Source organism: Cupressus sempervirens, chromosome 6 (assembly GCF_028749045.1).
Source record: "Cupressus sempervirens isolate cs-2001-9-10 chromosome 6, ASM2874904v1, whole genome shotgun sequence".
Taxonomy (NCBI): domain Eukaryota; kingdom Viridiplantae; phylum Streptophyta; class Pinopsida; order Cupressales; family Cupressaceae; genus Cupressus; species Cupressus sempervirens.
This window is the reverse complement of record NC_143123.1, coordinates 100,201,705-100,218,339: the sequence shown is the minus strand read 5'-3', so window position 1 is coordinate 100,218,339 and position 16,635 is coordinate 100,201,705. Positions and strand designations below refer to the sequence as shown.

Here is a 16,635-nt window from a genome sequence, read left to right as displayed (position 1 = left end):
TAGCTTAAAGAGTCTAATACTAAATACAAAATACTAATATTGTAAAACTAAAAGAACAAAGTAAATAATAATAGTAATGTCACATTAAAATAGAGTCATATTTCAAAACTCACATAATCACATTATTGTATCTCATAGTCATACTTGTTTTCCAAATATTGCATATGATCATCATCATATCAGATTGATAATCATTGAGATTATCATTACATATTCAAATTTAAAATTCAAAAAAGTATAGTTTGATGCTAAATTACCGATATGCAAGCAAAAATGAGCAACCCTACTATAGTAAGCAAAAACCAAAATCTATTTAGTACTAGTATGTTGATGGTACTATCATCTACTCCACAAGGTTGTGATCATCCATCTCAAGGTCTTCAGCTATCATGCTCTACAAAAACTCATCTAAATTGTCATTGGTCTTAATTTTTGCATTAAAAACATTAAAATGAGGGCTAAAATACATAAATAATTTAATATCATATTTTACATTTATTTTTTATCAGGAGACTTCACTTTTTGGATTAGGAGACTGAGAGGCTTCAGGAGACTTCCTCATGAAGTCTCCAACCTTTTTAGAGGTCTCCAAAGACGTGAAGAGTCTCTGAGACATGTCTTTTAGGGGGGAGACGAGTCTCTCTGTAACCATGTTATTAACCTTATCCTTGTTTATATCATGATCTGTTGATGTTTTAGCATCTGGAGTTATCTTTTTTGTGGGTGTTTCTTCATTTCTATTGTATACTTGAAAGGTCATTCTTTGTTGCAACTGCCTGATACTTCAGTATCAAGATGACAATGGGACAAGACGAGCATATATATGTCCTGATGGTATTCGCATGAGGGTAGGTTATTGTTTTAGTTTAGTCTAGCGTTTGGCAATACTATAAATAATATTTGACGCTACTGTAAATCAGATTTTCTGATCCTTCATTATTCAATTAAGTGATGTTTTTGGTGTGACTGGGTTTTTCCCTCGAGGAGGGTTTTTGCAGGGTAATTCTGTGTCTGGTGTTATTGTGTTATCTTTTCTGTGTTTTTATCAATCTCTTTTATATTTCTCGTTCAAAACTTAACCTGATCAACATTTGGAGAAATTTTATGAACGATTACAGATGTGGGGAAATCCAAAGTTTCTTTTCATTATTGGCCTTCAAAAAGTTGGTAACTAAAATTGACAACTTGGAGGAATTTGCTATTTTGGGTGAAATATCGATGATTGCTATCCTTGCAGTTGTCATCGGCATCAGACAAGTTGACAACTTGGATATTGTTACTGATATGCTTTACAGAACTAATCTTTGCCTTCCTTATCAGCCATAGCAGACACGTCTTGAGAGTTTATCGCAATTTGTTATCATGTGGTCAACACAAGCTTAAGGCTTGCACTTTTTCAAAGCCTTTAGTTCACTATCACTAAAATTTGAATAGATCTCTCATCTATTAGCATGATTGTTTTCCGTGCATCTTCTTCTCTTTTCATTTGTATTCATATATGTTCCACATAGACGAAGAGCACACATCTATGGAAACACAAGTATGCCTTTGGATAACAATGCTATTTTTGACTTCACAGTTGCCAATTGCATTGTTTGCAATGGTGCCTTCTAGAAATATTCCAAAATTGAGATTCAGTTCAGCTTCATCAATCTACACTAACCAATTAGACTTGGGTGTTGATGATGAACTTGATGGCTTGTGAAGATGAGTGGCATGTTCATGATGAAGGCCTTTGACTGAAATCACAAAATTACCCATCTTGAAGATATTTTTAATCTTTTACGAAACACTCATACTTGACTAGCCAAATAATGAGTTTTATACAAAAATTTAATTTTGGCTGGTTAAAAGTAGGGGCTGACAAATATGAATCTCACTTTATAGGAATGATACAACGTTTATCCGCTCCACCAATTGTTATTTTAATCACTAAAGGAGTGGCCAATATTATAATTGAGAAAAACCCATCAAATGTCTCGAAAGATAATAACCTTATTCACCAATGAAATATAAGATGCCTCCTCCAAAATCAAATTTGTCTTTGAAGGACGACTTAACAAATTTGCATAGTTGTAGGCTTAATCACAAATCCATCCTATTTGGAAGAACTGGGTTTGCATCCAGCTCTTCTGTCAAACTCCAGAAGGTTCTGTCTACAGACATTTTAAATTGTTTATCAAGTCAAAAAGCAATCAAATAAAAAAGCCTCCTTCATCCAACCTCCTTATAATCACTCCAAGAAGCATCTAGATTCTAGAGTATTAGGCCAACTTGGCCAACTTGGCCAACTTTAATATTAATCATATTTGGACACATTTATTAATATTTTATTATTATTTAATTAAACTAATTAATATCAAGACATCATTTGAATATTTTATTTTATTTTTTGACAACAAATAAAAATGAAGTGACCTTAAAATTTGGGACATTACAAACCCTTTTGCTTTGGCTCCGTATCAAAAACTTATATTGAACCAAGCAAAATATAGTCTAGTTCTTTACACTTTTTCTGAAATTTCCACACACAACCAACCTAAACTAACTACCACACCAAATAATATTAAACAAATTACAATTATTTCTACCATAATAACTATTTATTTATTAACCTGCTGAGTATACTTAGGTGTGGTATACTTCCCAACAATATCAGGAGCAACTAATCTTGCTGATTTCTAATTCTTAACATCTAGTTGGGATGAATATATGATAAATGATTGATGCTATTTCTTTTTTGAAGTTCAATTTTGTGCAAAGAGGCTCAAAACTACTATAAAAGATCTTGGTGATTTCATTTCCTATGAGAAATTCATACCAGATGAATAATTTTATAGAATGTTAACTTTTAGTATGTTTCATGAATTTATGCTAGTGAAAACTGATTTATTTGTAGGAAGAAGAAATAAAGCTACCTCCAGTTATTGCCTTTGATGCAGGTGAGCATTGCCATCTATCCAGTTATTTATTGAGTAAATAGTCAATGTTAACGCCTGGTATATGGTTTCTAGTTTTGGACCAAAATTCTGTTTACAGTGTCACTCTTAGTTGACAATTCCACTATGTTATATTTCATAGAGATGTCCATAGTTTAGTGTATCAGGGAATGGGAATGTACACATTGTTGAACCACAGGAGAGATTAATAAAAAAGAATTCACTTATGGACTCTACAAGTGAGATTCATGCACAAAATTTGGTGATTTTGGCAGTGTCCTGAAGGAGACATTTACCATTATCTTTATTTTTGAAATATCTTAAAATAAGGTCAACTTGTTCTAGAATAATTCACTCCAAGTATAAGCTCAACATGTTACAAGAAATGTAGGACAGTTGTTGGTCAATTTCACATCTATGTGATCTTGATCTGGATCATTTAGAAGGCATAGTTGGACAGCGGACTTACACAATTGTTGTAGTTGTCATCATTATTGTGTCATTTCTGCCTTGAACGTGCACTAGCTAGAGGGTAAATTCTCATTAGAATCAGCATTTAAAAGGATTGTTACTTATTTGCACCGATCACACATTATCCGTAATGATCGATTGTTTACTGTTTTATCCATGTCATTGAAATATGTAGCTGAAATTCGTGAAAGGGATTGGTGCAATGTTGTCACCTGCCATTTAGATGATCCTTGTGCGTATACATGGCGTCTTCAGAACTTCGTAATTGGTGAACATATTTTGAGGCCATCATGTGAAGTGCCAACTGCAGTAAAGGTATATTTTGCTATCCTTTTGTATTTAAGTTTTTAAATCCCTTTTAAATGGGTCAGTATTTTAATGCTTGAACAGCTGACTCAATGTGATCAGATAGGTAATTATGACTTCTAGATGTGAATCTAGACTTGTATTTTTATTTAATAACTGTTATTGCAGGCTTGCAGTATTAGTACATGTGGCAATTTTGCTGTGATTGGTACAGAGGGAGGGTGGATAGAGCGATTTAATCTCCAATCAGGGTTCAGTCGAGGCAGCTATATTGATATTGGGGAGGAGGAACCTTGTGGACATCATGGAGCAGTAGTGGGTCTTGCTTGTGAAGCTATGAATGCTCTTTTGATAAGTGGAGGTTACAACGGAGATATTAAGGTACCATTCAGTCTTCATCTTTTGTGTGATGTTGTAATGGTGGTTCATTGATCTTGTGAATTAAAATTTCTCTCATGCTAGTAATTGCCAGACTACTAGACGCATACTTGCAGGACTTGCCGGCACTCGCAAGCCAGACATGGCCATGAGTCACTTGTGAAAAAGCTCACGGCTGAGTTCAATACTTAAATTATGGTGACTTCTACCCTAAAAATTGCAAAATATCACATTAAATCAGTGCAAAAATTGTTCAAAATAAACATAATACAAAATTTTGAAATCCTAATAATTTTTTGTTCGCACATCTTCATTTTTGACACTGCCTGTATTTTTGATGTGCAAGGATACATTCTGGTCGTAAACTGTGATTTTCTCTTTTTGGCTAAGTCAGAAAATGGGGTCAATTACCTGGTAATCTAAATCACAAAGAAATTATTTCTTTAAAATCCTTATTTACTGCTATATATTATGAATTGTGAGTGTGAATGGTGCAATTGATAATATGGATACGATATTATTATTATTCCAATAACAGTATATAAATAGAGATAATTTCTGTCTGATATAATATTGAGGAGTATGCCAATAGATCTTTATTTTTTAACCAATTACATTAGCTCTGTTTGATATAACAATGAAGAACACACACTTATTAACCTATTCTATATTCTCTTATAGCGATCAGATTGCTGTATTGAATATGTTTCTGACTTATATGCAATGACTAGTAAGAGAATATTGCCCATGACTATCCAATTGCCATTTCTGATACTATATTTATAATATATGCATTTATGACTAATATGTTGCTTGTAGCAACAATATTGCTGTCTCAGATATGGAATTTAGATACCTGCAATATCTGATATCAATATCACTTAACAGTGTCATTATGCTTATTGTTGGACTTGTATGCTAATCGTACCTCCTTATTGTGATTTATAGCTTTGGTAGTATCGTAGATTATTAGCATTCTCCGTCTAGATTTTCTTCTACCTATCTGTTGGTAGGAAATCCTTGCAAGTCAATATTATATGTCTTAATTTCTAGCAATGGAACTGTCTATCAACTTGCAAGGATTTCCCACCGACAGACGGATAGAAGAAAATCTAGATGGAGATTGCTAATAATCTATGATACTATGAAAGCAGCCAAGTGAGCAACTATTAATCAACTAAAGGAGAAGTCCAAAATAAGTCATGGCATCAATTACCATGCCATCTTTTCAAAACAAACCACAGGAGGAATTTCTAGCGATGAAACTTTATTTATGGTGTAAATAGTGTAAAGACTCAAATGTCAAAACATGTTATACATAAATTTATCTCCAATAATTTAGCTTGCTAAGTAGAAGTATGTCAAGCTAATTATATTTATTAAGTAGAACTAGTTTGCAATCAGTTTCAGATACATAATGACTATAGACCTTATCTCAAATTACAATTTCACCAATTGAAGTGATCATTTAAAATTTGATGCAATCAAAAAAGGTAGGTGCAATAAACAAAATTGTTCTATAGATCAATGATAATGGTATTGTTATACACACTATTGCATCGCATCTTAAAGTTGAGAAAAGTAACAAATCAATCTTGATGGTTAAGAAAACACATATTCAACTTAAGAGCATAGTTAGGATCTCGAACACTCTGATTTGCATCAAGTGAATGCAAAAGTCAAGTTGCACCTGTCAAATTGTTATTTGGCCAAAAAGAATTTTCCCACTGAGCAGATGTTGAGCATCAGATAATCACAGAACTAAATAGTGTTGATTAAGAACAAGATGTTACTATCAGCACCAGATAATCGAAGAACAAAATAGTGTCAGGTAATAACAAGATGTAAGTATCAAATAGTCAACTGAATACAGTCAACCAATTCTCTTGTATGGTCTAGGTTGCCTAGCTCTGTGCTGCAGTTTGTTCTCAACGAGGACATGCTATATTCCTATCTCACTTTTCACCATGGACTTAAACCCAGTAGTACTTTTATTCCCTATAGCAAAATTGAAATCCTCAGATTAGAGTGCAGATCCATTATGTGATTGTGATCATAATTATGTTAATCTTACTGTAAACCATGCTATATTTGTGAGATAAATGAAAACATTGATTTGTCCTGCAGATTTGGGATTTCAAGGGTCGTGAACTAAAGTTCAGATGGGAAGTTGGTGCCTCATTAGTCAAGATAGTCTATCATGCTGGAAATGGTATTACATCATACTGTTTTCACTGCCTATATTTGCTTTTAGTCAATTATTTATTCAATTTGTTGCTAATAATGGATGTTGTGTTAGATTTGAAATGAGTTTTTTTGTTTTCAGGACTTCTGGCTACTGCAGCAGATGATATGATTCTTCGTTTATATGATGTTACGGCAGTGCGAATTGTGCGCAAATTTGTTGGGCACATGGATCGTGTAACTGATTTGTGCTTTAGTGAAGATGGGAAGTGGCTATTGTCGTCCAGTATGGATGGAACTATAAGAATTTGGGATGTAATTTCATCTAGGCAACTTGATGCAATTCATGTTGATGCAGCACCAACAGCACTCTCTATATCACCAAATATGGATATGTTGGCAACTACACATGTGGACCAAAATGGCATCTATCTGTGGTAAATGTGCTATGCGTTACATTATTTTATGCAACGGAAAGTTTTGGCTATTTGATAGCAGGCAATGGCTGTTTAGAGACTTAAAGATGAAAACGTTATTCGAAAGTGGAACCACAAGCAGTCTTGTTTGTTAGTAATTCCATGTCCTTTTATAAGGGCATTTGATGTTCCAAATGGATTAGCCAATTTTTTATACTACTATTTTTCAGAGAAAGTCTTCCTTTTAAAAAAAATATAAATTTTTTTGGCTGATTTTTTTCATAGTAAATTTCAAGTTGTAAAATTAAAAAATTTAAAAACAATTTCAAACATATGCCCAAGTCTATACCATTATCCATTCAGATTCAACCTAAGTCACCGATTCTGGGTCTGATGCTGATGCGGGTGCGGGGTGCTGATGCGTGGTTGCACGGATTATTTTTTTGGGATTTTGGATGCATTTGGGTGCGTCCATATATATATAAAGTTGTCAACTATAATTTATGTATGCAAAGAAATACAAGAAATATACAAAAATAAAGCACTCATTGAATCATTATCATAATCAAATTGAAATAACATTATAACAGTAATGTCTAATTAGTAAATTACTCAAGTTCTAGATTCCAATGCAATTCGAATTACAAAATCAAAACATAGTTCATGGTTCAATGTTGATCAATCAAGAGTCAAGGCTCAAGATTCACAAATCACATTCAGTCATTCAAAATCAAAAGGATTCTCAAAAAAATCCACATTCTCATCATTTCCTCCTGCTGCAACACTTGCAAGTTCATTTGAACCATGCATGGTTCCAATTGTCCTAGATGCACATGCTATGATGTTATCAACATCATCATCCTCATCACAGTAAGATCCTGAAGTATTGCATCCAAATTTTCACATTTAGGGGCTGCATTCCAAAGCTTGGTTGACCCTTCCTTGTATCCATCCTCCTTATGTGACAAAAGACGCAAGTTGGTATGTATATAAACCAAGTCCTCAGCTTTCTTTGAACCCAACCGGTTGCACTTCATTGAATGGATATAGAAGTTGTACTCCAATTCCGTTCAGTAGAAGAAGAACTTGCAACCTTAATAGTGTTCATAAAAATTTAAAATTAAACATACAAATGAAAAGCAAATTAGAGAGTGTTAAGCACTGAAGTGTGGAATACAATTGCTAAATAAATAAATAAATGAAAACTTGTGAGAGGATCTTGATTGCAAGAGGTTGTAGATGCTTGAATGATTGACCATACATGTACCACCATGTGATAGCTCCCATGTCATTTTGGTCCTTTATTGCATATGGAGTAAGTTTTGATCCTGAAGAAAATAAGCCAAATTCTTGCCTCACCTTTTTGTGCATTTCATCATCTGGGAAGAGTCCTATAAATGTAGTGTAGCACTTAATAGCAACTTCTTCATCCGCATATGGTGCAATTCTATCCGGCATAGCAAGTATTTCCTGGCTATAGTACCTTGGAGTTAAGGCGTATGCAATGAGGTGCAATGGGGTAGTCATCCTCTCCCAACAATGATGAATGATATCCTCCACCTTTTTGCACAAGGCTCAACATTATGTGGGGTTATTCTCATGTGCTTGTATGGAAATCTTTATCTTTTTTACCATGGTGTTCATGCCATCATACACATCCCCCAAGCAAGGTGCATCTATATTGGCAAAGCGTAGCATAGTCATGATAGGTTTGGTGAAATCCAATACAAATTGCACACGAGCCCATCAATGCTCATCCAAGATCATACCCCTGATCATCAAAGCTCTCTTTGAATTTGAAGCCTTTCATATAGCCCATTGGTTACAAATAACCATTTGGCCCAATGCTGATTGCAGCTTGAGGAATCATTTCAGAACAACAATATGAGATGCAAATTTAGTCTCAACAACCCATAAGCAAGTTGACAATATTACATCAAATATAAAACCTAAGTTATAAACAAGAAATTTGATAATTGAACATGAATATAAAACTTATTCAAAATAAATAAATAAATGAAATTAAGTATTTACAATTTTAAATCCACCTTCAACTCCAACTTGGATAATGATTTGAATATAGATTGTGACATGTGGTGGTTTGTCACAAACATTTGTATCTCCTCTCCCTCTTGGTATATTTGCTTCACCCAATCTATTTGGGTGCCAATTTGTTGCATGACCAAGTTGAGAGAATGTACGGTGCATGGTGTCCAAATAATATGGTCGTATTGAGACTCAACCAAAAGCACTTGCACCCCTACAACTCATGACATTATCTGTGACCACCTTGACCATTTTCTCACTACCCACCATCTCTGTTGCCTCAATGAGAATTCTAAAAATGAATTGTGAATCCTTAACTTGTCCTTCACAATCAGTAGCCCTAAAAAATATTGCTCCTTTGGGCGACATTGCAATCACATTTATCAATGGTTGGTTCTTGTGTCTTTCCATCCATCGGACACGATAGTTATGTTGGAAGTCTTCCAAGATGTCCTAATTGGTTGAAGAGCTTTGTCTATAAAAATCTTTTCTTTTTGCAAAAGAGAAGTACACATCTTTTCAAACCTGGGGCTAATGTAATCAGCTGGTGCTCTAAGGATGGCTGCAACCATTTCCTTCCAATATGGTGATCTTATCAAATTGAAAGGAAGACCATTAGCATAAAGGTAACGTGCAATTTCTTCATCAACAAGCTCTCTTGCCTCCATTTTGAATGCTTGATCCAAGGGACCTCTTTAGCGGGTAATAACTTCTACTTTATCATCCTCCTCTTCCACTTCCAAGAATGGATATTTGGAGGATGCAACATTATCGATGGGCATATTCACTTTGCTTTTTGTAGATGAAAGTTTGTACAAACTTGTTTTTTATTTTCTCACTAAACGATCAGCAGCCTCTTGTTCTTTTATGAATCAGGCTAATTGTGCATCGCTCAACCTTTTTCCATCTTTACTTCCCTTTTACAATGCTACTCCTTTACCAGTAGGGCCCATAAAATGAGCTTTGAGTCTTTGACCTAAAAATATGAGTTGTTGAATGGTTTACTATGACATACATTGCATCTCCAAATGTATGAACCCCCTCCAAAAACCTGTGATGATCTTGTGATGTGTCACCATAATGGAGATGCCACATCAATATTGAAGTTATCACTATGTTCTTGCCCTGCTGCGGAGCTTTGACTATCCGTAGTGGCCATTCTTGCACAATAGAAAGTTATAAACTATGAATCTAATAAGAAAATAGGAAAAAAAACATACAAGTGCAAATATACAATACAAAAAAAGAAAGAAAGATGGCTACACTTATTCCTTCATTTCTTTATAATAAAAAAAGCGAAAAATCTTGAAAAAATTCTTCTAAAACTTGAAAAATTAATGATCTAAAAAAATCACTTAAAAAGCTCATGAAATGGATCAAATGCTTATATTTGATGCTTAATCGTTCTTTGTGGAAGCTCAATAGACACCCTACGAATGATCCTCTTCAAAACTAATAACCTTGCTTTTAGAATGCCACAATGGAGACCAAATGAGAAGAGAGCCCAGCTGCAAAAAAAATGGGAAGAATGGGCAATGAATGGCGTCTTTTAGGGCCATTTTAGGGTTGTGAGGCAAATAGGAGGAAAAAAATATAATAAAAAAAACATATAAAGCACATGTTTTATTAAGTCACTTAAGTGACTGTGCGCTCAAAGCATCCGGATGCTCACATGATGCGCCCGGATGCTCTCCCAAACACCCTGGATGCATCCGCAGGAGAAGTGCGTCCTTCTTGACAGCACCCCCTGCGCATCCTCCCGCATCAGCACACCAGCATCCGCATCCCCCTCCATCCTAGACACATCGGTAACTTAGGATTCAACCATAACATAAATTTTAATCCAAGTAATAATAAATTTGTTTGTAGGTAGATAGAATGTGTAAATACTATGTACTGTTAAAAAATTAAAATAGTAATGATCAATGTTGAACTAGTGTCATTTATCCAACTCTACTGTGTTGCAATGTACCTTGTGTTAAAAAGATAACAATAAGATTCACTTCTCTAGTGATATGAACAAAAGCTGAAATTTTGCACAAGATTAAATATTTAGAGAAGTTAGTCCTAGAAGTTGTACATGTCAAATTTGCCATTCAGATTGTGACATTTGAAGGAAAATTACTCACATATGAATCGATAGCATGAAATTGCAGCTTATAACATTTGAATAAAACAGTATTTTTGAAAAGATAAAACTGCCAAACCAAAATTTAATTTTGTAAGTATTGTTTCTAGTTCCAGAGAACTGCAATTGTTTCATGAATGGGATATGAACTTTTAGGTACTTTTCCAGTTTTATTGTCAAGTTTTTACAGCCTTTTTTAAATGGGTCTTAAACTAGATGACAGTAACATCCCGATTTGTCCTTTTATAGCTTAAAATAATGACCAATTTTTTAATTGAAAGTAACAAGAATATTCCTGCCTTTTGAGGAATATTTTACCAAGCATATGGCAGATGTGACAAACAGATTGAAACAGCAGCAAATAAAAAATTCCTTCTTGTGTGTAGAAAGCTGTACAGCTGATGCTGTAGAAAACTCAACATTTAGCAGCCACCCTAGAGAGTGGGTCAGCCTTGGGCCAAACAAACTGCTTGTTAGGTTTTCTGGTGCGATCAATGTTTCTCTTTGTGTCCCTTAAATCCTTCTCTCCATTCTGTTCTCTTTTTTTATCTTGGTGATCTTACAGAGCCTAGGCTAGGGTCTGCGTCTGGGCTCTCTATGTCGTAAACATTCAAAATAATATATTAGTCATTTTCAAAAGTAATACCAAATTTGGGTTGTCAATTTTAGTTGAGCAGCATTCCTGGATCGGGCTAAAGAGGAAAAGCTTGTCTTGCATATATGAGCTAGCATGGTTACAAATTGTGTTTATTTTGAATCGTGTCTTTAACAACAAAATAAAAGGCTTACTGTAGAAGACAGTTGGCTACTTCTGTTCATCATAGATTTCGAATGATTGTTTTCCAAATATTTTCAGGGCAAATCGCATGATGTATTCAGGGGCTGAAGATATTGAATCTTTTATTAGTGGGGAGCAAGTTGTGAATGTTCCTATGCCAACTGTTTCCTCCAGAAAAGATTCTGAAGATACCGAAGAGGACACACTTGTTAAAGACCAGGCTATCAAGAAGCTTGGTACTTCAAATAGCTTGATTGGAAATTTGTGCTCAGCTCAACTTACACCTGGCCTTGTGACTCTTGCAATGTTACCTAAGACTCAATGGCAAAGTCTTGTCAATCTAGACATCATAAAGGTATCTCATTAGAAATATTTGGTTCTTTCTAATAACACATTATTGATGATGTAATTGACTTTTGTTAATAGTTTCAATCTTATTTCTGATGTCAAATTCTCAAGTTTTATTAGTCTTCCTTTTCCAGATATTCTAAGCATTGGAATCCGAAACGTTATATATGCATCATTGAGAGCTTCTGATAGATACTTTAGATTCGGCTTCTGAAATATGATCTTTAATAGTTTCAGAATTTAATAATAATATTTATGGAGTTTTTCCAAATTTTGTCTTTCCAAATTTTGCATGTCCCTTTTAAACTTTCATTAGGTTTCTGAAATATGATCTTTAACAGTTTCAGAATTTAATAATAATATTCATGGAGTTTTTCCAAATTTTGCATCTCCCTTTCAAACTTTCATTAGCCTGACTGTGATTTTTTAAAGTTTGCGTATACAAATTTCTGTTGCCAGCTTACACCTGGTATCTGAGGTTTAATTGTTGTAGAGGCAGGCTTGTGCTTGCAAAGCCTTATAAATAATGTTTTTTAAATAATTATTTTCGGACCAGGCTTAGTATTTCTATATTTATTTCAAAGTCGTATATTTTTCTTCTTCTGTCAATTATTGGGAAGCTGGTGTTGGAATTTGGAACTGGAAAATGGGAAAAAGAACAAACTGTACCATTTTGAACCGAGAATGCATTGTATTGCTGTTAATAAAAATTAAATCAATTTTTAATTTGAAACTTGTAAGTGGGAAAACAGCATGCTGTATCTTTTTTATCAAAATGGATTTCATTGCTGTTAATAAACTAATAATTCAAAGCTATTGGGGATTTATTTGTGTAGTATTTGCTTGCTTTTAAAAAGGATACCCCACATATGAAAAATATATGCATTTGCACCTTCCAGCAGAGCATGATCTCATCTGGTGAACTTTTTTACAGATGCGAAACAAACCTATTGAGCCACCTAAGAAGCCAGAGAAAGCTCCTTTCTTCTTGCAATCATTGTCTATGCTTTCGGGAGAAAGGATTTTTGTTCATAACTCTGTTACTGACAGTGGTGATCAAGATGAGGCAGAAAAGTTTATAACTGCTGCTCAATCAGGGAATAAAAATGAGGGGTTTTCAGCCTTCATGAAACTTCTACATTCTTGCATGGAAACTGGAGACTGTAAGTTGCTATCATGAAGAGATTTTAATTTTCCTATCTTGAAACTAATAGCTAAACAAAACAAATGTATTGTAGTCCACGTCAAGATTACACTCTTCTCTCTCTCTCTCTCTCTCTCTATACTGAAGCTCCTGTGCTGTTTGCAGTTGCATCAGTAACAGATTACTTGAAGAGCTTATCTCCCTCGGCAGTGGATTTGGAATTGCGTATGCTTCAAATTATTGATAATGAGAATATAACAGAAACTGAGCATGCTGTAGAACTGAAAGGGATTGGGATGCTGCTAGATTACTTCATAAGTGAGGTGTTTTACAATAATAATTTTGAGTTTGTACAGGCTTTGATTCGGCTATTCTTAAAGGTGAGCAAGCATACTTGATTTCGATCAATATTTACAAAAAAATTATTCTACATTTATTTGTTCTGCAATTATTTCTCTTTTTAAGCATACCTGAAATATGTAATGATTATATATGGTCAGATACATGGTGAAACAATCCGACGGCAAATATCTTTACAAGAAAAGGCAAGGCAGTTGCTTGAGCTGCAAAGTTCTACATGGCAGAGACTAGATACAAGCTTCCAAAACACAAGATGTATGATTACATTTCTTAGCAATTCACAATTTTGACAAGTTATTTGTATTTAATTCCATCTACAATGGAGAATTTTTAATCTGTTGTAGCACTAATGCATTGATTCCCTTTTAATTCGGAAAGATGGTTGTGGGAACCGTATGACCAGGATTGTACCTTTTATCCATTCATGTAACCAGTCACAGTGTAAATGATGGCTGTTTTAATAATATCAAAGATCGTGCATGTCTCACCATTTTGAAGCATCTACAACTAGATAACTGTTGGCATCAAGTTCTCCAGCTCAATGAGTTCATAGCTTGTTGATTTGAGTTCGTAACTTATTGTTTTGATCCCACTTCTTGATAAGTGGGAGATTAGTTGAAAGCTTCTGTGCTATAATATAACCCTTTGAATTAAAAGTGAATTAGTTATAGAAACTATGTTGGTTTAAATTATATGCATAAGATATACCAGATTAACTACTCTTTATGTTGTTTTTAAAGAGAGATTAATTACTAGTTTGATTTTCTAGGAATGAGCGTAAAGGTCATTTGTAAATATAGATGGCGACATGAAAATCTGTTTAGCTTCATCCAAAAGATAACATTTATTTTCTGGAGTTAATATTGTTAGTGTTAATATTATTTTAGCTATTGTCTGATTCCTTCGGGCCTATAAAGGTATTGATAATACAATAATTATATTAGTATGTTAAAACTATAATAATTAAGTAATATAATTATATTGATCAGTAATAATTATATTTGTTGAGATAATATAATTATATGTTAATTATCTTAAATAATATATAATTAACTTTACAAGAGAATTATTATAGAAAATCATTGGAATTGTCAGATGTCCATGGGGCGATACGTGCCAAGATTCGAGTAAAAAAAAAGAATAGGATTTTTTTTTTTTTTTGTTACAACAACTATATATATAAACACAAAATAAAGTACATGGAATTAAACATTCACTTTTGGCATATCCTGCATCTAAATTCGTAGCATGGTTGTTAAGAGTAATAAAGTAATTTCTTATTAATTATATCATATTAATTTAATTATTAAGTCACTTATTATCTCTAATTTACTTAAGCAAAACTTTGGGCATATAATAAATAATTAATTTTTATCATGCAACTTAGGTTAGCTACTTGTTAGGGTTTTGATCTCCTTTTATAAGGATTGATCTCTTTATAATTTATTAATTCACTTTTGATTATAGCAATCTCTTTTTGGCTCATCAAGAATGTTTCATTTGTAGATATGAGAATTTTAGCTTCCACAGTTTTTGCTTCTCTCTTTCTGTGATAGGTGTTTACATGTAGGTGATTTTTGGAAGTTGTGGGGTTGATCTTTCATAACTTCAACAATAGTATCATAAAAAAAAAGTGGGAGACATTGCAAGGCAACATTTTATGATCAATATGTTTTCTTTTGGATTAGCATAGTGCTATTTAAAAAAAGTGGGAGACATTGTAAAACAACATTTGTGATTAGAGTATTTTCTTCTAGATTAGAGGGGTAGAAATTTTTTCATAATATCAAAGATGATTATTTGTTATATAAGCACATAATAAGAGTATATAGTTAATATATTTAGACAAAAGTATATTGACCATCTTAGACTGTTAAAGCTTCATGGACATTCCATGAGCTTTAGAACAATAGAGAACATAATTAAACTATATGTTTATCATATCATATATAAATTGTATGCAAAGTCATCAAAATGGCCAACCTAAGCCCTAAAAAACATTTTCTGAAAGGAGATTCTTTTTGGAAGTTTGTACATCAGAAAGTTACAAGTCGTGTTGGAAGATGTGTTTTGTGCTTCTGTAAATCCACTTGCTTTGTGGAGGTGGTTTTTATTGTGATATGCTTCGATTAAATTCATAGTGATAAGAGGAGAAAATTTAAATCTTTCATAAGCAATTTGAGATTTTTTTTAAAGAATTACTGCTACTAAATCTTTCGTTGTGCTTTTATAGATAATAAGCAAAATTAGTATTCACACTCCATTTAGATAGCAGCGAAATATTCTTAAAAATTTCATTCCAATATAAAACCCTCTTCCTACCTCAGTTTCACAATGGACAACTATGGGGTGAGCATAGTGAGCACAAAGTACTCCCACATGCCTTTTGAGGCATTCAAAACACGAGATGACCCCTTAAATTTACATTTGAAAAGAAAGACACAATCATGCTTTTGCAATCATGGACAACGATTTTTGAGTCATTTCTTCTGAACTCCGAAATGGTCAAGATAGCGAAGGTACCGCTCGGCTCCTGAGAATCAACATTATTCGATGTGTTGATTATGCATAGAAGATTGCACACCCACTTGATGGTTGGGAAGAGAGCAACACGGGTGAAGAGGATAAGTTGTTGGGAATGTCAAGAAACTTTCTATCAAATTATGTATTTGCATATTCGATAATACAAATTCTTTTTTGTTAGATTTTAAATGATTATTTTGAGGCAGGGAGTCTTTGCGAATTGTTTCTGTTTTGCGCATTGAGAGATTGAAGCATAGTAGAGGGGAGAACACGCACACATTAATATGTCAAACTGAAGTAAGAGCATAGACAAAATAAATCACCTACTTGTGAAAAAAAAGCTTTAGCACCCTTAAATTTCACATGAAAATAAAAATAAAAAAATAGAAAATATATTTCATACAAAGCAATAAATTTCAAAATTAACAAACTATAATTTAATTTTCACTCTCCCAAGAAGATTGGAAAATTAAAAAGTTAATGAAGAAAATCTCACACGATTCTAATGTAATGTTCCCCTTAGCAAGGACAATAATACCTGCAAAACCAATGTTAGAATTTATAAAATAATCAAATATATTTCACTATTCTACCCTCTATCCTAACCCAACCTT

The 16,635-nt window shown here is 33.5% G+C and overlaps 1 protein-coding gene across 1 annotated transcript in view; it reads left to right on the top strand.

The window, feature by feature from the left end:
- LOC149551427 (transducin family protein / WD-40 repeat family protein) overlaps nt 1–13,998 on the top strand; it is an 89,734-nt gene extending 75,736 nt beyond the window's left edge. Inside the window, exons 11-19 of the mRNA XM_089786936.1 lie at nt 2,900–2,942; nt 3,586–3,725; nt 3,885–4,097; nt 6,222–6,306; nt 6,421–6,715; nt 11,725–12,001; nt 12,929–13,157; nt 13,304–13,518; nt 13,639–13,998. Of these exons, the coding sequence (XP_089643062.1) occupies nt 2,900–2,942; nt 3,586–3,725; nt 3,885–4,097; nt 6,222–6,306; nt 6,421–6,715; nt 11,725–12,001; nt 12,929–13,157; nt 13,304–13,518; nt 13,639–13,788 (1,647 nt within the window). The 3' untranslated portion in view covers nt 13,789–13,998. The remainder of the gene's footprint in view (nt 1–2,899; nt 2,943–3,585; nt 3,726–3,884; nt 4,098–6,221; nt 6,307–6,420; nt 6,716–11,724; nt 12,002–12,928; nt 13,158–13,303; nt 13,519–13,638) is intronic.
- Nucleotides 13,999–16,635: the final 2,637 nt, after the last annotated feature.